The sequence below is a fragment of the Podarcis liolepis genome, assembly GCF_965112155.1.
Source record: "Podarcis liolepis genome assembly, chromosome: 18".
Taxonomy (NCBI): domain Eukaryota; kingdom Metazoa; phylum Chordata; class Lepidosauria; order Squamata; family Lacertidae; genus Podarcis; species Podarcis liolepis.
Genome location: NC_139572.1, coordinates 10,511,128 through 10,533,765, shown reverse-complemented (window position 1 = coordinate 10,533,765; position 22,638 = coordinate 10,511,128). Strand labels below are relative to the sequence as shown.

Here is a 22,638-nt window from a genome sequence, read left to right as displayed (position 1 = left end):
TCTGGCTAGGAGCGCGGAGGAGACGCCGAGCGGGTGCCCCTGAGCATGTGCAGAGTGCATCGCCACAGACAGCAAAGTAGGCTCTAGATTTGCGATATATAATGAAGTAAATGTAATAAATTATAATTTAAGGGAGGGGCAGAACCCCGGGGTTCTGGGCATGTGCAGAGTTTATCTCTGATTAATAAAATATAAATAAAAAATTGACATTTACATCCCGCCCGTCTGGCTGGGTTGCACCAGCCACTCTGGGCAACTTCCAACACATATATTAACAACATGGAAAACGAATTAGGTAAAGTTTGACACCCTTCTCCGAGTTTCTGAGCACGTGCAGAGTGCATTTCTCCCTACACAGCAAGATGGGTATATGCTGGCCCCCAGGGTTTCGGGGCATGTGCAGAGTGCATCCCTGGACAACCGGTTAGTTACAATCTGCTCCCAGTTGGGTTTCTGGGCATGTGCAGAGGTTTCATTTCTCCTTAAACAAGATGGTCGGTCGCACCTTCCCCCCTGGGTTTTCTGGCCACATGTGGAGGGTGTTACTCCAGAGACAGCAAGGTAGGCATATGTTGGCTCACCAGGGTTTCTGGGCATGTGCAGAGCGTAGATCTTGATAGACTACAAGGTAAGGCACAGGTTGGCTTAGCCTACCTGGCAGTGGCACATGGCCTGAGGCTGAAATGTGTTTTTGGGGTGTAGTTTTCATTCTGCTGCCTGTTTCACGCTGCCTTGTGTCTGCATCATAGATTTGTAGAACAGCAGCTTTATTCTCAATTTATTTCCTAATAATCCCTAGCATGGAATGTGCCTCTTTCATGTCTGCCACATACTGGGTTTAACATCTTCATTTGAGCGAACTACTATGAACCCAGTGTTACATTCCTGGTCAGTTATTGCCAGTTAAGACCCAAGGAGCATATATGTAAAATTTAATTTTTTTTGGCTCCAACATGCATCCCTTTACATTTGCATTGCAACACCTAACAATTTAGATTCATCTGCAAACTTGGCCACATCAGAGCTCATTCTGTGACTGCGAAACTTGGGGAAAAGCTGATTTATTGCACACTTAATGCAATTAAATGCCAGCTATTGCAATTTCCCCTCTCCTTGGCTCTTTTATTTTTGAGAAATCAAAGGTGGAGGGGTGCGTGGGACAAATACTTGGCTGAGAGACAAATGGTTAATGCATAACCTGACTCTTGTGTTAGGCAATCCAGGCGAATCTGAACTCTGCTTTTAAGGACACGAAGTTAATCCTCTTGCCCATCCAGCATTTTCCCACAAGGTGTGGGAAGTTGAGAAAGTTGCCTCCTGAGGTTTACTCTGCAGGCAGGTAGACTGCAGCTGGATGTGGAGCTTCTGTTGAGTGTGGAGGGGATCTAAAACAAGATTTTCCTCGGTTATAAGCTGGTTTGAGCCAGTTAAATGTTTTCAGGCAGCTCCTGTACCTGGGACAAGTACCTGCCTGCTGTTTATCCCAGATCCGGTAGTCAGAGATAGACTTCCTCTGTATAGGGAGGTTCCCTCTCTCTCTCATGGCTAATAGGTGCCAATGAAATGGATGTGGAACCTGTGGCCATCCTCATTGTAGCTGGATTCTGGACCGCCATCAGTGGTGATGGCAAAGACATGGCATTGCGGGGACTGGACTAGATGACGCTTAGGGCGCCCTCTGACGACAATTCCATGAATCTGGAGGACATCAGTTTCCTCACCCCCTGATAAACACCTCAATACTCCTATTAGATTATTAAACATTCTTATGAGTTGCTAGGGACGTGGGTAGCGCTGTGGTCTAAACCACAGAGCCTAGGCCTAGGGCTTGCAGATCGGAAGGTCGCCAGTTCGAATCCCCGTGACGGAGTAAGCTCCCCTCGCTCAGTCCCTTCTCCTGCCAACCTAGCAGTTCAAAAGCACGTCAAAGTCAAGTACAGTCATACGCTTCGGGTTGTGCACCACGTCAAACCCAGAAGTACCGGAACTGGTTATTTCTGCGTTTCAGCGCTTGCGCATCTGCAGAAGCACTAAATCGCACTTTGCACATGTGCAGAAGCACCGAATCGCGACCTGCGTGTGTGCACACGCAGCTCTGCGGGTTGTGAACGCTATGGGTTGCGAACGTGCTTCTGGCACGGATCATGTGCCCACTGTAGATAAATAGGTACTGCTGTGGCGGGAAGGTAAACGGCGTTTCCGTGCGCTGCTCTGGTTCGCCAGAAGCGGCTTAGTCCTGCTGGCCACATGACCCAGAAGCTGGACGCCGGCTCCTTCGGCCAATAAAGCAAGATGAGCACCGCTACCCCAGAGTCGGCCACGACTGGACCTAATGGTCAGGGGTCCCTTTACCTTTCCCTTTTTATGAGTTGCTGGACTGTGTATCTATAACACATTTAACAGGGAGAGAAGAATAATGAATAGTGTCCTATTTTAATAGCTAAATGTTGGGACAGACCTTATTCTTAATATGCCCTGGGGCACCCCAGGTCTTGGACCCTGTGCCTATTGGCCAGCTGCTGGTTACACAGGAGCAAGCTTAATTATGACTGTGAGCCTTACCTGGGAGTAAGTTCTATTGGATGCAATAGGAGTTATTTACTATCTTCACAATGTCCCTATGAGGTACGTTGGGCTGAGAGGCAATGACTGGACCCGGGTCACACAATGAGCTTCATGCATGGCCAAGTGGGGGGTTCAACCCTGGTGCTCTAACCACTAAACCACATTACCCGTCAGAAGAGCCCATGTAGCCTATTAGTCCAGGATCCTGTTCTCACAGCAGCCAGCCAATGGGAAGCCCACAAGTGGGACTCACAGATTCACAGAACTGTAGAGTTGGAAGGGACCCCGAGGGTCATCCAGTCCAACCCCCTGCAAGGCAGGAATCTTTTTGCCCAACGTGGGGCTCGAACCCACAACCCTGGGATTAAGAGCCTCCTGCTCTACCAACTGAGCTATCCCAGGTTCCAAGAGGAATCCAAGCACAAAAGCTTCCAGCAAGCAGCATTCAGAAGCGTTGCTGTCATGAGGACTAGAAACCTGAGTAAACACACACAGAATTACTCAGACAGTTGAATGTGCTTCCTGGACTGCTATAGGTGGCTATAGCAGTGTAATTTGAAATGAAAGCCAATGCCTTTATTTTGCTGTTAATCTGTATCCACAGTCCTTAAATTCATTTATTTATTTATGCTCTTTGCATCCTATTCCGCATTTTATTATCACATTCAATAGTCTGCCCTCTCTTCAGAAGCAGCCCAAGGGGGCATGCAAACTTCTCTCCCTCCCTGTTTCCCCCCTAACAACGACCCTGCAAGGTTGGGTTCTGGACACCCTTTTGCCAGGGAGCAAGCCTTGTACAAAATCATGGACCAAACTGAGAAACAAGGACCCACAACTTCTAAAATTATTTTAAAAAATAATTTCGTTTTTTAAAAAATGAAATAATGCAGTAATACAATGAAATTTAAAAGCAATTTTACAGTCAGGCTGTTTACGAATTTTAGGACGCAAAATAAATCAGATCTGCGTGGGAAATATTTTTCCTCCCTTTCCCTTTAAGAGGGAGGGGGCAGGCTTTGACTGGCAGCCCCATTAGCCAGTAGCATTGACTTCCTGTTGTCAGCTGAGCCAGTGGTGGGGGAATTGAGGTGGGGGGTTGGTGGGAGAGGAATCATTCCTGGACCAGGTGAGTGCCTTGCAAGCAATACATTTGGGGGGGGGGGAGAAGAGGGGAGGGCAGGAATGTGGGGGGGGGGAGTTCTTAACAGTGGGGAAGGCAGAGATTGCACCCATGCAATGGGGAGAGGGGGTGGTGGTGGTCCAGAGAAGGCAGTTGCCTGGACTTTGCAACCCGGGGGGGGGGGTTGTTTGTATGTTTGCAACCCTTTCTGCATTAGCTGCCTCCCCCTCTCTCTCCTCCCCCCCATAAAATTTTATCTTGTTTTGCAGGTCGTGCATGTGGCGCCTTTCGAACCCGGGTCGAGGGCTCGAACTCCACGCAGCTCTTGGGAAGCCCATAGCGGTAAGCCCAGGATCCCGGATTTGCCATTTGCTCCTCTGCCTGGCTGCCAAGTTTTAGGCAGGGTGGGGGAGGGATTGGAGGAAGCGCCTGGGGATTAAGGCCTAAACCTTGGAGCCTGGCCAAGGGGAGCCTGGGCCCATGTGGGGGGGTGGGGGGTGGCGTTTCAGAGGCTAGGCCACATCACGTAACCCTGCTTTGAAATCCAACACAAATCTTCTCTCCATTTCCCCGTGTTGCTGTGATAAGCTTCCTAGTCCTCAAGGTCTCCTGTGTTGGGTGTGGGTGTGTGCCCTCGACTCACTTTTGTGGCCTAGAAATACACATTATTATTATTTGCATTATTATTATTTTCATTTACCCTGCCCTCACCAGCCCTTGCCTCCTTTCTGCGTGTGGGTTGAGTTGAGGCACAAAAATATGTCCTGGGTTGCAGCCATCTTTGCCTGCCTGCCTGCCTGCCAGCCTGCTTGGATGTTTTGGGGTAGAACTTGGTATTTTGATCGGGCTGCTGGGTCTGAGCTTTGCTGTCCTTTCGTGCCTGCCTGTATCAGAATGCTTTAATTTTAATTATAATCCTGAGATGGCATGCTAAAATGGAATTGTGGTTATTATTATTATTATTATTATTATTATTATTAGATAGATAATTTATTACTGTCAAAGACCAGCTCGCATAACACAATAAAAACAGCGTTTATAAAGAGAAAATATACAATCAGAGCAGATTGCAGCAATAGCTCATGAGTTAAAATTGAGATATATACATACACCCGTGCAACTGAGATTTGGGCTACCATAAAAATTGACCCTGAGGCTCCCCAAAGGGCGACTTCAGCATTTCCCTAGTAAGCTATTTTAGTCTAGAAGATGATCTGTGCCTACAAATCTGGGTGCAGAATCTGGCTACCAGGCAGGTCTCCTCCTCCTCCTCCTCCTCCTTCTTCTATTTGCCCAAATGGTCAGATCAGAGCACAAATAATTACAACAACCCTGCGAAGTGTTGCAGCAGGTGGGGCCCAGGGAAGGGTGCCAGGGGTTTGGCTCAGAAAGAAACAGAGGGCGTCTTGGATAAGGATATCTACTTAGGGAGTTCAGCAGAGGCGAGATCCGAACCCGCCCTGGCTCCCTGCTTTCCCCCTTGCATGCACACAGAATCATAGAGTTGGAAGGGATCGCTAGGGCCATCTAGTCCAACTCCCTGCAATGCAGAGATCTTTTGCCCAAGATGGGTCTCGAACCCACGACCCTAAGATTAAGGGCCTTGTGCATAATATTACTCTGATATTGTTCCGTACCATCTCTTGAGCCGTGAGCATCCCTTCTGCAAAAGGCAAAATTGCAGGCAGACTTGCTCGAAGGTGGGAGGCTTTATCTTCTTAAAAACCTTTTAGCTGCCTTAACACTGTGTCCCTGGAGCTCAGAACTGCCTGCACTGACTGGCAGTGGCCTTCCAGGGCTTCTGGCAGGGCACATTCCCAGATCTTCCTGGGGATCCCATTAGGGATTGAGCCTTTTGCATGTGACGCAGGCGTTTCACAACCGAGCCCTTCCCTCGGGGAGTTCCACAGGTTAATGACATGTTGCGCAGACGCTGGCTTCCTGTTGTTTGTGCTGCGAATCTGCTGAGCGTGAGTTGCTTGTTCCCTTCCCTGTCCTGGTGGAGCCTGAGAAAGGGGTCAGCCTGGGGTGCCCCGGGGTCTGTCTGCTGGGGAGAGGATGGGTGCTTGTGAGTGCAGAAGGCATGTGAATTTCTGAAAGTGCAGGGAGACTTGGCCCCCAAAATAGGCTCCTCTAGGAACAGAACCGACAAATAAACAAATTTATTGCTGTATCATCATTACTTAGATTTAGAAGACATCTAGATTTTATGTTTTTGCGTATGTTGGAAGCCACCCAGAGTGCCTGGGGCATCCTAGTCAAATTGGCGGGGTACAAATAACGAAATTATTCCTGTTATTATCATTATTAGGAAGGCATGTGAATTTCTGAAGGTTTGGGGAGTTTTGTCCATGAAAAGCTTCCTCCAGCAACAAAGTCTATGAATAAGCAAATTTACTTATTGTTCTTTATTGTTGTTGTTATGGGAAAGTGGGATTGATTGATTTGTTATTTATTTATTTATTTATTTATTTATTTGTTTGTTTGTTTATTTCTCTGAGGAGCTCAGGGTATTGTATGTGGCCCTCCTGCTCCTCATTTCATTAACACAACAGCCCTACAAAGTAGGTTGGCTTGAGAGACAGTGACTGCACCCCCCCCCCCGGTCACCCAAGGTTCATAGCTGAGTTGGGGGATTTGAACCCAGGCCCCAGTCCGGCACTCTATCCGCTACATTTCTCAGTGTTAGTATTAATAGTATTACTTTTCTGCAGGAAACAATTTCCAAATTCACACATACACAGAGAGAGAGGGGGGGGGGGAAATAATAATAGAAAAGTGAATATAGCGCTATATTATATAATATATGTCTCCAGTTAAGGGAGCTATTCAAGCCTTTTGGTCTAGGTTAGTCATACCCAGCAACTTCAATGGGTTTTCGCCGATTGCTATGACTAACATTGAACACAGCTCATCATCATTGTTTTAAAAAAGGACATTTCCAATGTAGGTCATATTCTGAGCAGATCCATTATTGAGATCCATGGGTCCGTTAATTTCCAAGGGGTCTACTCCTGAAAAACTCGGCTGGGAACGACCCATTATGTTTATTCTTAAGGTAATGTTTTCTGACCCTGCAAAGAGGCTAGTGCCGTATTGGCTGTGATTGATCCCTGCATTGCTGGGGGTTGGAATACATGACCCTTGGGGTCCCTTCGAGCCCTGCAGTTCTGTGATGAAACCGCAGTAAAAATTTGGCAGCTGTCTGCCTGAAAACCCTCAGCCTGGTCCCCAAACTGGCTTAGGGGACCTTCGCCCCGGTGGGTTTCTCTCTTGTGGCCTAGCCTATCTCACAGGGATCGGTGCAAGAATGAAAATTCTGATGATTCTGACGATGTGTTAGGGGCATGTGGATGGGGAGTGCAGGGATTATTGGTTTTTCTTGTTTTTGTAACATAAACGGCCTCGGTCCAGTATACCTGAAGGAGCATCTCCACCTCCATCGTTCTGCCCAGACACTGAGGTCCAGCGCCGAGGGCCTTTTGGCGGTTCCCTCACTGCGAGAAGTGAAGTTACAGGGAACCAGGCAGAGGGCCTTCTCGGTGGTGGCACCCACCCTGTGGAACGCCCTCCCACCAGATGTCAAAGAGAAGAACAACTATCAAACTTTAGAAGACATCCGAAGGCAGCCCTCTTTAGGGAAGCTTTTAATGTTTAATAGATTATTGTATTTAAATATTCTGTTGAAAGCTGCCCAGAGTGGCTAGGGAAACCCAGCCAGATGGGCAGGGTATAAATAATAATAAAAAATAATAACAATAATAATAATAATATTTATTTATTTATTTATTTATTTATTTATTTATTTTGTGATTTTATGTTGTGAGCCTAACCCTAACCCCACGGGTATAAGACGGCATGCAGATTTAGTAAGTAAGTAAGTAAGTAAATAAATAAATAAATACAAATAAAGTAAATAAATAAGAACAAATATTACATTTGCATATTGCCCTTCAATCTGTAGCTCTCAGGGCGGTTCACTACATAGAAAAAAATAGGGGGACTCTGGATTGCTCAGTTGGCAGAGCACGATACTCTTAATCTCAGGGTTGTGGGTTTAAGTCCCACATTGGGGAAAATCTACCTTCATTGCCCGGGGTTGGACTAGATGACCCTTGGGTTCCCTTCCAAATCTGCAGATTTTATGATTCTATTATTCTTGCTTGCTTCCTTCCTTCCTTCCTCCCTGCCCACCCATCTCTTGAACTTTCTGGCAGAATGGGGTAGGATTAAAATCTCAATGGTGTTTTTGTTTTTAAAAAATGTTATCAGCGTCTGCAATCTCTCTGGGTCACAGGGCGGCTAAGACCCTGGAGATATCTTGACCTGTCCGTAGGGTCATTTCCTCACCCCCAAACCTCGGGGCCTGCGATTTCTCCAATACGCATGCTTGGGGTTCTGATAAGGACAAAGGGGAGATTCGCACCCGTCTCCTCCTAACAGCTGGGAGGTGGTCTGGGGTGACAGAATAAGGCTTTTGGCGCACACCTTTTCTCCTTTAAAAATAAATAAGTGTCAAAATAGGAGCTGAATTGTAAGCTAGGAAGTCCCCAGTTATCATGGCTGCCTTCTGATGTGGGCTAGAACCTGCTAGAGAGTGCAGGGTTCGAATCATTGCTGAGACAAGAAGTGTGAGCTTGGGGGCCGGTCTCCTCTTTCCGCCAGACCTTCCTTGCAAGGTTGTTGTTGTTGGGGCTTAAAATTAAGAAATGGGATAGCCAAGTATGCCACATTGAGCTCCTTGCACAGAGGAGGAGGGTGGCTGAGATGGAAACAGAACCTTATTAGGAATGGGGTGTTTGGCCTGGAAAAAAGCAGACTGAGAGGGGATAAGATAATAGAAAGGTCCCCCAAAGGTCATCTATTCCAACCCCCCTGCAACGCAGGGAATGGTCATCTTCCAATATCTCAAGGGCTGTCAAATGGAAGAGGGAACCAGCTTGTTTTCTCCTGTTTCGGGAGGGCAGGACTCGAACCCGTGGCTTCAAGCCGCAAGAAAGGAGATTCCAACTAAATATCGGAAAGAACTTTTCCAGGGGTAAGAGCTGTTTGACACGAAGATGTGGTGGACTCTCCTTCCTTGGAGGTTTTCAAGCAGAGGTTGGACGGCCATCTGTCCTGGATGCTTGAGCTGAGATTCCTGCATTGCAGGGGGTTGGAATGGATGACCCTTGGGGACCCCCTTCCAGGGCTTCAGTTTCTGTGATTCTATGATCCTTGGAGGGATACAGGGAGAAAGGTGGGCTGAGACCTGCGGGTATAGGGTGGTGTACAAATTAAGTAAGTTAGTTTAAGTAAGTAAGTAAGTAAGTTTATTTAGTAAGTAAGTAAGTAAATAAATAAATAAGTTAATGCCATACCTGAAAAAATAAGACCCAAGCGCCCCAGCCTTTCTTCATATTGGTGTAACTCCATTCCCTTCCCTTGATTCCCTCTCCCCTTTTTATTTTATTTTTTAGAAATAATTTTTATAAAATTTCTGTTTTACATTTTAGAATATTCACTTAACCATCCTTAAAATATCAGTGACTTCCTGTCCTCTCTTTCCATGGTTCATTTTGCACAACATAAATTTTATATAAATTTATATAAATTACAGCCTGCACCAAAAAAAATCACGTACCCACTGTTGCGTGGGGCCACAGTGGCGCAAAAACATGGTTACAAAGCACGGATCCACATGGATCCTCAGGATTTTTGCATTAGGTCACCCCAAATTCACCATCAGATCACATGTCTGTGGCCACAGCATGAACCACAAAAATCATACATCCACTGTTTCATTCAGAATATTTTTTTTCTTGTTTTCCTCCTCTAAAAACTAGGTGCGTCTTATGGAGCGAAAAATACGGTAAACCATTCAGTATTCCGTTATGACATCCATCAGAATTTACTTACACTGTTGAGTTTATCTTAATGCTGTCCACGTTTTCAAATAAACACAATTTCCCTCCGTATATTCAATACACATTCCCCAATCTTCTTTAAAGGTATGTTCTTCTTCCCTCCCCTTTTTCATTTTCCAGCTGCCCTGATCCGCCGCCGCCATGGCTTCCGGGGGAGAAGGTCTGGACGACATTTCTCCAGACTGGGCGGGGGCCAGCCTGGTGGACCTGACCTCTCCCGAGCTGGCGAAATCCAACACCTCCACGCTGGACAGCGGGGAGGATTTCGAAGTCCTGGATAACGAGGAAGAGGAAGGGCGAGACGAGGACCTGAGCGGCCTCCCTCCGCTGGAGGACGTGCCCAGAAACGACGGCCGAGAGACAGCCGCCTCGCAGCCCCCTGCTCCGGAAGACGCGGAGGAGACCCCCGAGTGGGTGGATGTGTTAGGTGAGGGCACAGCAAAAGCTGTGGCAGGCAGAAGTTCCGCCGGTGCAGCTGGGATTGGCTTCCCCTCAGGCCCACCTCTATTTCTCCCTTCTGGAGAGATTCTGTGATTCTCCCACTTCTCCTTTCACTTCTCCTTTTTCCTCGTTGTCCCCTTCCCCCCATGTCAAAATTCATTACAAAGGATGCAGGTGTCAGGACGGTTCACAAGATAAAACACAAAATACATAAGAAAAATAAAAATAGGAACAATTCAAAAATCTCCCTCTCTGCCTTTATATATGTATATAGATATGACACAATATATGACAGATGTGTGATAAAGGGTCTTCTTAGTTACTTTTTCTCTGCTCTTTTTCCTCTCTTTTGTAAGGATCATATTTTGTTTTATAGTTTATTTTTCTTTATTATGCTTCTCTCTTAATATATTGATTTTTATTATAAATGAGTTTGGATTTTAGGGCTTCATATGTTAAAAATCTTCCATAAAGTTGTTGGAAAAAATCAGGAAGAGCAAAACTTGTTTCTCTGATAAAAAAAATTACAGATTTCTGGTATCTATCTGTTTCACATTGTTATACATTGGCAAAAAATATACACAGAAGGTCCGATCCATTGCCATCTCCCCTCATTCATAAACCCAACGCCTTGTTGCTGACCCAATGAGGAACACCAAATATCATCCCAATTAATTAAAGTGGATACAAACTTCTTTCTGCTCTCCTTCATGTGTCTCTCGGTTCCTCCCCGCAGGGAGCGGTTTGCTGAAAAAGAAAGTCATCGTCGCAGGTCAGGGACCGGAGACCCGGCCGGTTAAGAGCCAGGATGTCACCGTCCGCCTTAAGACCATGCTGCAGGACGGCACGGTGGTCGAGGAGAACCCCAGCCTCACCTTCACGCTGGGGGACTGCGATGTCATCCAGGTGCGTAAAACTCTCTTTTGGGTTGTGAATGAGGAGATTTCACCCCTCCCATATCCAAGAATCTGCTGATGTTCTCTGCTGATTCTCCAGAGAGGAGGGGGCGGTTTTCTGCTCTCTACTTATTCCGCTCCAGCCTTACATCAAAGAGAGAGAGACTGAGTGTTAGAGAGAGATGGTGTGTATAGATAAGGTTGCTGCTAAGAGCAGCTGCAGACACGCAGTGCAGTTCAGCATTTTCGTTTAGACCTCGTTTAGCTCTGTACATAGTTGTGTATTATAGTTGTAGATAGAATAAAGAAGATATTCTACAGAGCTGCTTTCCAAGTCGTTTATGCTCTGCTATACTCTGCTGTGCGACGACTATCTTCTTGTGGCAGTGAATCCGGTGCTCACAACTCTAAGCTGTGAGTCCACAGCACTTTGACCTGTTCCTGTGCAGAAGGTGGTCTCTGGAAGTGCTACCCAGCTCGCCTAGCCCAGTCGGGCTGAAGTGGATGAGTCCAGTTGGTGGCACTGGCTCAAGGGCGATGCTGACAGTGAATACCAGTTGTGAGGGAACTGTACCTGGTTGGTCTCAGCTTGATCCAGTTTGGTTCCAGAGCAGGAGAAAACAAGCTTGCTCCCTCTTCCATGGGACAGCCCTTGAGATGTTGGAAGGTGGCTCTCAGATCTCTTCCAGGCTAAACATACCCAGCTCCCTCAACCGTTCCTCATCAGGCTTGGTCTCCAGACCCTTGGTCATCTCATTCTCCCTCCTCTGCACATATTCAGGCATCTCAATGTTCTCCTTAAATTGTGGCTCCCAGAACTGGACGCGGTGTTCCAGGTGGGGTCTGACCAAGGCAGAACAGACCCGGATTGTGCCTTCCCTTGACGTTGACCCTGGACTTCTGTGGATACAGCCTAGAATAGCATTAGACTTTTTTTGGTGCTGCGTCACATGGTTGACTCACGTTACGCTAGGGGTTTACTTAGGGCCCTCGTATTTACGGGACGGCCTCTCCTGGTCTGCCCCTCAGAGGACCTTAAGCTCCATGAATAATCATAGTTTAGAGGTCCCAGGCCCTAAGGAAGTCAGACTATCCTCCACCAGGGCCAGGGCCTTCTCAGTGATGGCTCCAACCTGGTGGAACGCTCTGTCCCAGGGGACCAGGGCCCTGGAGGATTTACCGTAACTTCTTCTGCAGGGCCTGTAAGACAGAGCTATTCCGCCTGGCTTTCAATTTGAACTTAGCCTGATCTTTCATTCTCCTTCCTTCCCTCCCCCTCCCCTTTTTACAAAGATTCCCCGCTCTGGGATCCCACAGCTAATTCTCCCCTGGTCTCCTCACTGGCCCAAGTAGGACTAATTTAGCCAGCTTGCCCTGGTTATCATCTAATGTTTATTGGATGGATTTCCCCCCTAAATTAATTTTTTTATTCTGAATTTATTGTTATTCATGTTTTATACTGTATTTTATGCTGTTTTTTGTTGCATCAATTAAGTGTTTAAAATTTGTTGTTAGCCGCCCTGAGCCCGTTTTTTTGAACTGGTAAGGGTGGGGTATAAATAAAAATTTACTATTATTATTTATTATTGATCTATTTCACATGTACAACTTACTGACAAGCCAGGTGTGCCCCATCCTATGTTGGTGCAGCTATAAGATGTTCTCACAACTCTTATTATGACAGCTGAATGGAGCCCCTACCTCCGGGTGATAGATCCCGGGGAGCCGCAGGCAGAGAGGGCTATCGCCCTCCAATCCTGTCCTCAGGCTGCATAATAATAATAATAATAATAATAATAATAATAATAAATAATAATAATTTATTATTTGTACCCTGCCCATCTGGCTGGGTTTCCCTTAGCCACTTTGTGGAAGCCTGGGCGGCTTCCACAAAGACCAAAAATACACTAATGTGTCATACATTAAAAACTTCCCTGAACAGGGCTGCCTTAATATGTCTTCTGAATGTCAGGTAGTTGTTTTTCTCTTTGACATCTGGTGTGAGGGTGTTCCACAGGGCGGGCGCCACCACCGAGAAGGCCCTCTGCCTGGCTCCCTGTAGCCTCACTTCTCGCAATGAGGGAACCGCCAGAAGGCCCTCGGCGCTGGATCTCAGTGTCCGGGCAGAACGATGGGGGTGGAGACGCTCCTTCAGGTATACCGGACCGAGGCCGTTTAGGGCTTCAAAGGTCAGCACCAACACTTTGGATTGTTCTATCCTCTTGGCCACAGTGAGAACCAGACGTTGGACTAGATGAGCCCCCTTTCCCTGCTAGCTGAAACGGCTGTGTTCTCCCTCAGAGTACCAGCTGCCAGGAATCCTACTTCTGGCCTGGGAGGGCTCTCCTTCCGTCCCAACAGTTGCTGGAGTCATTTTCTCCCTCTGCAGGCCCTGGACCTCTGCATACAGCTAATGGAGATGGGAGAGACGGCCCTCATCATCTCAGACGCAAAGTACTGCTTCGGCCGGCAAGGGAGGTAGGTGAGGAGGAGGAGGAGGGGCGAGGGATCCCTTCCCCCAGGGGGCTGACGGGAGATTCAGTCCCCAAGGAAAGAGGACCCGCTGAAACCTAAATAAATCTCCCACTCCTCCCCTTCCTAGGATGACCCTGTAGGATAATAATAATAATAATAATAATAATAATAATAATAATAATAGTAGTAGTAGTAGTAGTAGTAGTAGTAATTTATGATTTATACCCCGCCCATCTGGCTGGGTTTCCCCAACCACTCTGGGCAGTTTCCAACAAAACACTAAAATACAATAACCTATTAAACATTAAAAGTGTCCCTAAACAGGGCTGCCTTCAGATGTCTTCTAAAAGTTTGGTAGTTATTTTTCTCTTTGATATCTGGTACAAGGGCGTTCTACAGGGAGGGTGCCACTACCGAGAAGGCCCTCTGCCTGGTTCCCTGTAACTTGGCTTCTCGCAGTGAGGGAACCGCCAGAAGGCCCTCGGTGCTGGACCTCAGTGTCCGGGCAGAACGATGGGGGTGGAGACGCTCCTTCAGGTATACTGGTCCGAGGCCATTTAGGGCTTTAAAGGTCAACACCAGCACTTTGAATTGTGCTCGGAAACGTACTGGGAGCCAATGTAGATCTTTCAGGACCAGTGTTATGTGGTCTCGGCGGCCACTCCCAGTCACCAGTCTAGCTGCCGCATTCTGGATTAGTTGTAGTTTCTGGGTCACCTTCAAAGGTAGCCCCATGTAGAGTGCATTGCAGTAGTCCAAGCGGGAGATAACTAGAGCATGCACCACTCTGGCCAGACAGTCCGTGGGCAGGGAGGGTCTCAGCCTGCGTACCAGATGGAGCTGGTAAACAGCTGCCATCTGGTAAACAGAGTGTCCTGTGTAAACCAGAGAAGAAGAAGAATTTTATTATTTGTAGTCCTCCCATCTGACTGGGTTGCCCCAGCCACTCCAGGTTGCTTCTAGCATATACAAAAACATAATAAAACACCAAACATTGAAAACTTCCCGATACCAGGCTGCCTTCAGATGTCTTCTAAAAGTCAGATAGCTGTTTATCTCCTTGACATCTGCAGTTAGGGCGGGCACCACCACTGAGAAGGCCCTCTGCCCAATTCCCTGTAGCCTCACTTCTCACAGTTAGGGAACCACCAGAAGGCCCTCGTAGCTGGACCTCAGTGTCTGGGCTGGACGATGGGGGTGGAGATGCTCCTTCAGGATATTTGGGGTGCCTCACCTGCAGTCTTGCTGTCCTCTGTCGGAGTCAGGGTCCTGGGTTGGGTGGACTTTGGCTCTGATCCCGTAGGGCAGCAGTTCTCAACCTGTGGGTCCCCAGATGTTGTTGGACTACAACTCCCATCATCCCTAGGGGTGACGGGAGTTGTAGTTCAACAACATCTGGGGACTCACAGGTTGAGAAAGGCTGCCGTAGGGCAATGCCCATGCTTTTTATGAATGGGGTGTTTTTTCCTTGGCCTTTCCAACCAGGAGTCCGGACATCCCCCCTGACTCATCTCTGGAACTTGAAGTGGAGCTTCTATCGGCCCAGGATGCCCCCGACCTGGAACTCCTAAGTGGGAAGGAGAAGATTGAGCTGGCGAACCGGAAGAGGGAGCGTGGCAACTTCCACTACCAGCGGGCAGACTATGTTCTAGCTATCAACTCCTACGACATTGCGCTGAAGATTATCGGCTCCAGTTCAAAAGGTGCCTGGTCCCCCATGGCGGGTGGGGGTGGGGTGGGGTGGGGCTAACAGGCACTCTTGCTAAATATAGGAGGGCGAGCAGCTTTGAGCCCCAGTTTTCAAAAGAGTTTATTAACTTCTTGAGCTGCCTTGTACCCTGAAAGTTCAGTATCAAAAGCAACAACAACTTGATTAAAGATATCTCCCTATACACATAAAAACGCAAGGCTGTCGTCGCGCAGCCCTCATGGCAGGATTTGTAGTTACAGATAGGTAGCCGTGTTGGTCTGCCATAGTCAAAATAAGAAAATTCCTTCCAGTAGCACCTTAAAGACCAACTAAGTTAGTTCTTGGTATGAGCTTTCGTGTGCATGCACACTTCTTCAGATACACTGAAACAGAAGTTGCCAGATCCTTCTATATAGTGAGAAGGTGGGGAGGGGTATTACTCAGAAGGGTGGTGGGAATGGGAGATTGGCAGATAGCTGAGATGAGCCTGTTGACGACTCTTAACGACTGCAATAGATCTGACAGGAAAACGCAAGGGGTGAGAAGGTGAAAAATGGCTTAGTCATGTATAATGAGATAAGAATCCAATGTCTCTGTTCAGACCAGGTCTCTCCATGGTTTTAAGTTTGGTAATGAGTTGCAATTCAGCAGCTTCTCTTTCCAGTCTATTTCTGAAATTCCTTTGTAGTAAAACAGCTCCTTTGAGATCTTGTATAGAATGTCCTGGGAGATTGAAGTGTTCTCCTACTGGTTTCTCTGTTTTGTGTTTTGAGTAATACCCCTCCCCACCTTCTCACTATATAGAAGGATCTGGCAACTTCCGTTTCAGTGTATCTGAAGAAGTGTGCATGCACACGAAAGCTCATACCAAGAACTAACTTAGTTGGTCTTTAAGGTGCTACTGGAAGTAATTTTTTTTATTTTGGCAGGATTTGTAGTGATTCATCACAGTCCTGGACTTGCGTGGAGGCAGGCTGGGTGCACTTGGGGCGCATCATTCAGCCCAGACACAGAGATCCAGCTCCGAGGGCCTGTGGAGCGCCCTCCCGTCAGATGTCATGGCGGTTGCACATGCGCACAAGTGCTGAATCGCAACCCACTCATGCGCAGAAGCACCGCAGCAGTTTGCGGACGTGCATCCCACACAGATCACGTATGCAACCCGAGTGTCTGCTGTACACGACTTTTAGAAGACCTCTGAAGGCAGCCCTGTATCAGGAAGTTTTTAGTGTTTGATGTTTGATTGTGTTTTAATTTGTTGGAAGACGCCTGAGTGACTGGAGAAACCCAGTCAGATGGGCTGCATATTAATAATAATAATAATAATAATAATAATAATAATAATAATAATACAGTCATACCTTGGGTTAAATATGCTTCAGGTTGAGCGTTTTCAGGTTGCGCTCCACAGCGACCCGGAAATAACGGAACGGGTTACTTCCAGGTTTCGCCGCTCGCGCATGCGCAGACGCTCAAAATGACGTCGCGCACAGGCGCAGAAGCGGCGAATCGTGACCTGCACAGATGCGGTTTGCGTTCTACTCAGGATGCGAATGGGGCTCCGGAATGGATGCCGTTCGCATCCAGAGGTACCACTGTAGTAATAATAATAATAATAATAATAATAATAATAAATAAGGAATGGGGAGACATAGAGACAGTGCAAAGTGAGCAGGGGCAGCAGACCCTATACTACTTATTCCATCTTCTGCTCTCCTCCTAGACACTTTGGATGAGTTGGGTTTTATTTTTTACTTTTACAGCTGGGGCGGCGGAGGGGGAGATTTAGGTTGCGGGGGGGGGGGTCTGCATTCCCTTGCAAGACAGAAGCAGGGGAGTGTTGCTTAATGGCAGAATGTACTCCCTTGAGAGGTGGCGGTCTCCCTGCCCTTGGAGGTTTTTTCGCAGAGGTTGGAGGGCCACCTGCCAGGGGGTTCAGCTGGGTGACCCTCAAGGTCCCTTCCAGCTCTACAGATTCTTTGGAGGTCCACAGGTCTCCCATTCCTAGGAAGAGCCCTCGTTTCGCCATTTCGAACCCGCACCCCTGCCCAAGCCGCAACCCCGCCACCTTTCTAGTAACCCCCCTTCCCCCCCCTGCAGTGGACTTTACCCAGGAGGAGGAGGAGGCGTTAGTGGACGTCAAGATGAAGTGCCTGAACAATTTAGCCGCCTCTCAGCTGAAGTTGGACCACTACGATGCGGCCCTGCGATCCTGCAACCAAGTCCTGGAACAGCAGCCGGACAACATCAAAGCCCTTTTTCGGAAGGGGAAGGTAGGGGGTGGGGAAGGGGAAGGGTAGAGGGTCCAGGTGGCTGCAAGGGGCCCCCTCCTTGTTTCACCCTCGCAACAGCCCTAGGTGTGGCCGAGGGGCAGGGAGTGGTCCAGGGGCACCCAGTGGACATGCATAGATAGGGTTGGATTTGAACCCAGGTCTCCGGAATGCTGGCAGTGTGGTGCAGTGGTTAGAGTGCTTGGCTGAGACCTGGAAAGCCTGGGTTTCAAATCCCTCACTTGGCGATGGAAGCATTGCAGCGCATGGGACCTTTTTGGACTACGACTCCCATCTTTCATAGCTAGCAGGACCAGTGGTCAGGAATGATGGGAATTGTAGTCCAAAAACATCTGGCTTTTCTTATGTCCTTGAAAATGGCGGATTAGGAAACACACGTTTGGAAACATGCAAAACGATCCACTGTAAACACGGGTTTCGTCTCTGTTCTCCTAGGTCCTGGCACAGCAAGGCGAATACAGGGAAGCCATCCCCATCTTGAAAGCCGCCTTGAAGCTGGAGCCATCGAATAAGGTAAGGCCCAGAGCATCGTAGGTCTGGAAGGGGCCGGAGGGTCATCTAGCCCAACCCCCTGCAATGCGGAAATTGGTCAGGATCTGACCCTCTGCAGGATCTTGAACCGAGTGATTGTCAACGGCTGGTAGTCAGAGGCGTATGTCGCTGCTGCCCCCAGATGTGGCTTTCTTCTGGCTTAGATGGCTGATAGAATCCTGGTACCCTTTGAGGGCATCCAGTCCAACCCGGCACCTGAAGCTGGTTGCCCAGATCCCTGCCCAGCAAGGGAGAGAGTCCTCCAGCACGTTAGGTCATTGCGAACACTCTGTTGTCCTGCATTAAATTAAGCCGAGAGCCAGGTATGGTGGGGTTGAGGGCCACAGGTTCCCCCAGGAAGGGTGGCAAAGCCCAACCGGGGTGTAGGCTCAGGTGAGGGAACTCTGAGGTTCCTCCAGCAAAGGGCAGGTGGCAGCTGAGTCCTTGTATATAACAGATGCAATGCAACAGGTGTAACCCAAGTTTTAGGACTCACCTGTCCTGCAAGAGTCTGAGTCCCGCAATCTCCAGCAGAATCCAGCATTTGCGATGCTCTATTACGTTCTATCATGTTCTTATAATTTCTTGCATGGTTTCCAGAGGTTTTTGGACTACAGTGCCCATCATCCCTGAGCACACGGGTCCTGGTAGCTATGTATGATGGGACTTGTAGTCCAAAAAAAATCAAAACAAAACTGGAGACCCAAATATATCCATGGCTAGTAAAACGTTCCTCTTCAACCAGGCCTTGGGCTGACTAACATCCTATACCCTTTTAAATGTTTGTGGGAGGGGAGTTAATGCCCCCCCCCCGTTCTTACTTTTATTATGCATTTTGTGTTTTTATCTGGCATTTTTTATGCTGTGAATTGCCCTGACATCTATGGATGAAGGGTGGTATAGAAATGTAATAAATAAAAATCTATGCTTCTCTTCAACACAAAAAGGTGCTGGAATTGCATACCTTTGTGTACCCCCAGAAAAAAACCAACATTGTTAATACAGTAATAGTAAATATTTTCTGTTTTGGGCCGGTCACATTACTTTTTTAAATTAGTTTTCAATGTTTTATTGATACTCTTCAAATTATTATTATTATTTTTGGTCTATGTATTTCCACCCTTTCCCCCCCCAAAACACATAATTGAACTGCTCAACTTTTTTTAAAAAAAAATCAAGTGTGGTATAGTTTTCCTATAAGCCAAACATTGGCCAAGGCATCTGAATGGAGCCTCCACATTCCGCAGCAGTCTACCCCTTGAAACGGCAAACAAACCCAGAGAGGTTCGTCTAGGGACCCTTTTGGTCTGATCCAGGAAGGCTTCCTCTAAAATACATCTTCCTTCTTTCCCTGCGCCCCCCGCCAGACCATCCACACGGAGCTCTCAAAGCTGGCGAAGAAGCATGCGGACCAGAAGTGCGTGGAGACGGAGATGTACCGCAAGATGCTGGGCAACCCCAGCGGACCCACCGCCAAGTGCAAAGACAAGTCATCGCGGGTAGGTCACACGACCGCTGAGCTGGATGGGTTCCCGTGGGTCATCTAGTCCAACCCCCTGCAAGTGCAGGAATCTGTGCGCGCGTGCAGGCCGGCATCCGTCTGTCTCGGGAGACAACGGAGCGGTGAACTTTTGGGGTGAGGTTCCTTCTGGCGGTTCCCTCGCTGCAAGAAGCCACGTTACAGGGAACCAGGCAGAGGGCCTTCTCGGTGGTGGCTCCCGCCCTGTGGAACGCCCTCCCACCAGATGTCAAAGAGAACAACAACTACCAGGCTTTTAGAAGGAATCTGAAGGCAGCCCTGTTTAGGGAAGCTTTTAATGTTTAATAGGTTATTGTACAGTGGTGCCCCGCAAGACGAATGCCTCGCAAGACGGAAAACCCGCTAGACGAAAGGGTTTTCCGTTTTGGAGGTGCTTCGCAAAACGAATTTCCTATGGGCTTGCTTCGCAAGACGACAATGCCTTGCGAGTTCCTGCGGGTTTTTCCCCCTCCCCCCCCTTTTCTAAGCCGCTAAGCCACTTATCAGTTGATCCGATCAGCAGATAAGCCGCTAATAGCGCTAATAGCGCTAAACGGCTAATCCGTCAATGGGCTTGCTTCGCAAGACGAAAAAACCGCTAGACGAAGAGAATCACAGAACGGATTCTTTTCGTCTTGCGAGGCACCACTGTTTGTTAATATTGCGTGGGAAGCCACCCAGAGTGGCTGGGGAAACCCAGTCAGATGGGCAGGGTATAAATAATAAATTATTATTATTATTATTATTATTATTATTATTATTATTATTATTATTATTATTATTATGCTGCGGCCGCAGAGACCCAGGTGGGAGAGACGTGTTTTCTCGCAGGCAGGGCAGAGGAAGGCACCCAGCTGTGCAGCTGTAGATGCAGCAGGGAGTTCCTTCTCTCTTCGCTCCTCCCAGCGGTCATTCCTCCTCTGGTCAGGGAGAAAACTCTGTTGGCAAGAGCTGTTCAACAGCGGAAGAGTCTCCCTCTGGAACTTGCGAACTCTCCTTCCTTGGAGGCTTTTACACAGAGCTGGGGTGGCCGTCTGCCAGAGACGCTTTAGCTGAGTGACACTCCAGCAATGCAAGGGGCTGGATCTGGTCTTCATTTTAGAATTGCTAACACCTTACCTTAGTGGTGTTGTGGGGTTTTTTTTTACCATTTTAACATAATTCTTTGACATTTCTCATTTTTAACATTGCTTTTAACTTCATGTTTAATAGTATGCTTTTCTTCTTACTTCTCTACTAGTTGTTGACTGAAATATTTATATAAGCAATAGAATATAATAATAGTAGTAATAATAGCAGTAATAACGATTAGTATTAATACAATAATAGTACAGTGGACGTGCGGGTTGCGAACGTGATCTGTGCGGGAGGCACGTTCGCAACCTGCAGCGTTCGCAACCCGCAGCGCCACATCTGCGCATGTGCAGGTTGCGATTCGGCGCTTCTGCGCATGTGCAAAGCGCAATTTAGTGCTTCTGCGCATGGGCAAGCTCCGAAACCTGGAAGTAACCTGTTCCGGTACTTCCGGGCTTGGCACGGTGCGCAACCCAAAAACGCACAACCCGAAGCGTCTGTAACCAGAGGTATGACTGTATAATAATAGTAATAATAATAGGAGTAATAACGATCAGTATTAATACGATAATTGTAATGCAATAACAATAATTGTAACGACAATACAATCTCTCTTTCCCAGTCCATTCCCTGGAAGTGGCTCTTTGGCGCAACAGCCGTGGCGCTGGGGGGCGTGGCCTTGTCGGTTGTCATCGCAGCCAGGAACTAGCGCCATCTGCTGGCAGGGACGGCGAGGAGCCCAAGCGGAAAACCAGCCCCTCTTTCCTCCATCCCTTCTCCCCACCACGGCACCCCCATCCCACCCCCACTCCGGGTCTCCTCGACAGACGCATACACGGCTCTGGACAGTAGGGTGGCAGCTGGGGTGGGGGGCGGGGCTTAGCCCCTCCCAGAGGCTCCGCCCACCCTCCTCTTAGTTGCGAGATGCAAGAGACCCCTTTGCAGTGGGGCTGGCAGGTGAACCGGAGAGATCCGTGGGGCAGGGTGGTGGTGGTGGTGGGGAGGTTCGGCGCCATCTCTCTCTCACTGCAGAGACTGGAATTCGCAGGATCTCAAAGGGACCCGGACTTGTGGGTATCTTTTTGCGGTGGGGGGGGGGACAGGATTTGGATTTCACTGGAAGTTCTGATCAATCCTTTTTTGAGGGCCCCTTTTGGCAGTTCCTGGTTTCTGTCGGGAGGCACATGGCGGGCAGAGCTTGTGGGGGGGGGGTCTCTTAGGGTCCTGTGCAGAAGAGGGGGAGCCGGTGGGTTTCTGCGGAGGAGGGGGGGGTACGGAAACGGACCTCCACAGCGAGACGGGGTCAGGTGGGTTCTCTCTTCGCTTTGGTCCGGCCACGAGGAACCGTGGGGACTGTTTAGGGCTGTGCAGGGAACCGTGGGAGCTCTAGCTGTACTGATTCCGACCCACAAAGTGAGCACCATGGAAACTCAGCACACTTTTGGGGGGCATGCAACAGGTTGAGGGGGGAGAAGAATGTAGAGATGAGGACGGGTGGGTGTTTCCCCCCCAAATCCCCCCCTCTGGAGGCTGAACGAAGGGGCAGAGGCCCCCTTTTGAATCCCCCCTTCTGAATTCCCCCCATGACTCCTTCGCCCCCATCCCAGATCCTTTCTGGCACCAGCCTTATGGCGGCATTCTTGGGTCCCCACCCCAGCACCCAATGGTCTGGCCTTCCCCAGGACATGTCCCGCCCCCGGCCCAGGCTGGACACTCTCGTTTATTAATTATTATCATTATTTTGACCGCTGTCAGGTTTTAAACTGTGAATACCACTACTGCCCCACAAATTCTCTAATAAAGAAAATCTGTCAGCAGCGGACCACGAGATTCTGATGCAATTTTTTAAATTTTATTTTTTTGAGGGGAGGGCATTATGTAGAAGATTTGGGTTAGCGAAGAATAAATATGGAGCCTGATGGAGGAGGGCAGCTGTGTATTAAAACTGGGGGAGCACAACCTGCTGGGAAAGTGGCCCCCGAGGACTGTCTGTGTGGACCCCAGAAACCTTCCCCGGTAATGTCATTTCAACTACATTTTGTTTCTGGATGTGTCGCCTCTGTAACAAAGGCTGCTGAACCAACAGGCAAGCATTGACATATTTTCCATTGGTTCAGTTTAAGGGTGCTG

General features: G+C 48.3%; 1 protein-coding gene across 2 annotated transcripts; it reads left to right on the top strand.

Moving 5' to 3' along the window:
• Positions 1-11: 11 nt before the first annotated feature.
• On the top strand, positions 12-22,330 carry FKBP8 (FKBP prolyl isomerase 8). Of its 2 annotated transcripts, none has more exons than XM_083484019.1 (10): positions 12-76; positions 3,955-4,027; positions 9,712-10,018; positions 10,769-10,938; positions 13,318-13,406; positions 14,889-15,106; positions 17,194-17,366; positions 17,820-17,897; positions 19,283-19,414; positions 21,131-22,330. In XM_083484019.1, exons 3-10 carry the CDS (start codon positions 9,733-9,735, stop codon positions 21,215-21,217), a joined length of 1,233 nt encoding a protein of 410 aa, XP_083340145.1. In that variant the 5' UTR covers positions 12-76; positions 3,955-4,027; positions 9,712-9,732; the 3' UTR covers positions 21,218-22,330. The 2 variants fall into 2 exon arrangements, with proteins under 2 accessions (XP_083340145.1, XP_083340144.1); XM_083484018.1 differs by lacking the exon at positions 12-76 and adding an exon at positions 3,608-3,691.
• The last annotated feature ends 308 nt before the right edge of the window (positions 22,331-22,638 follow it).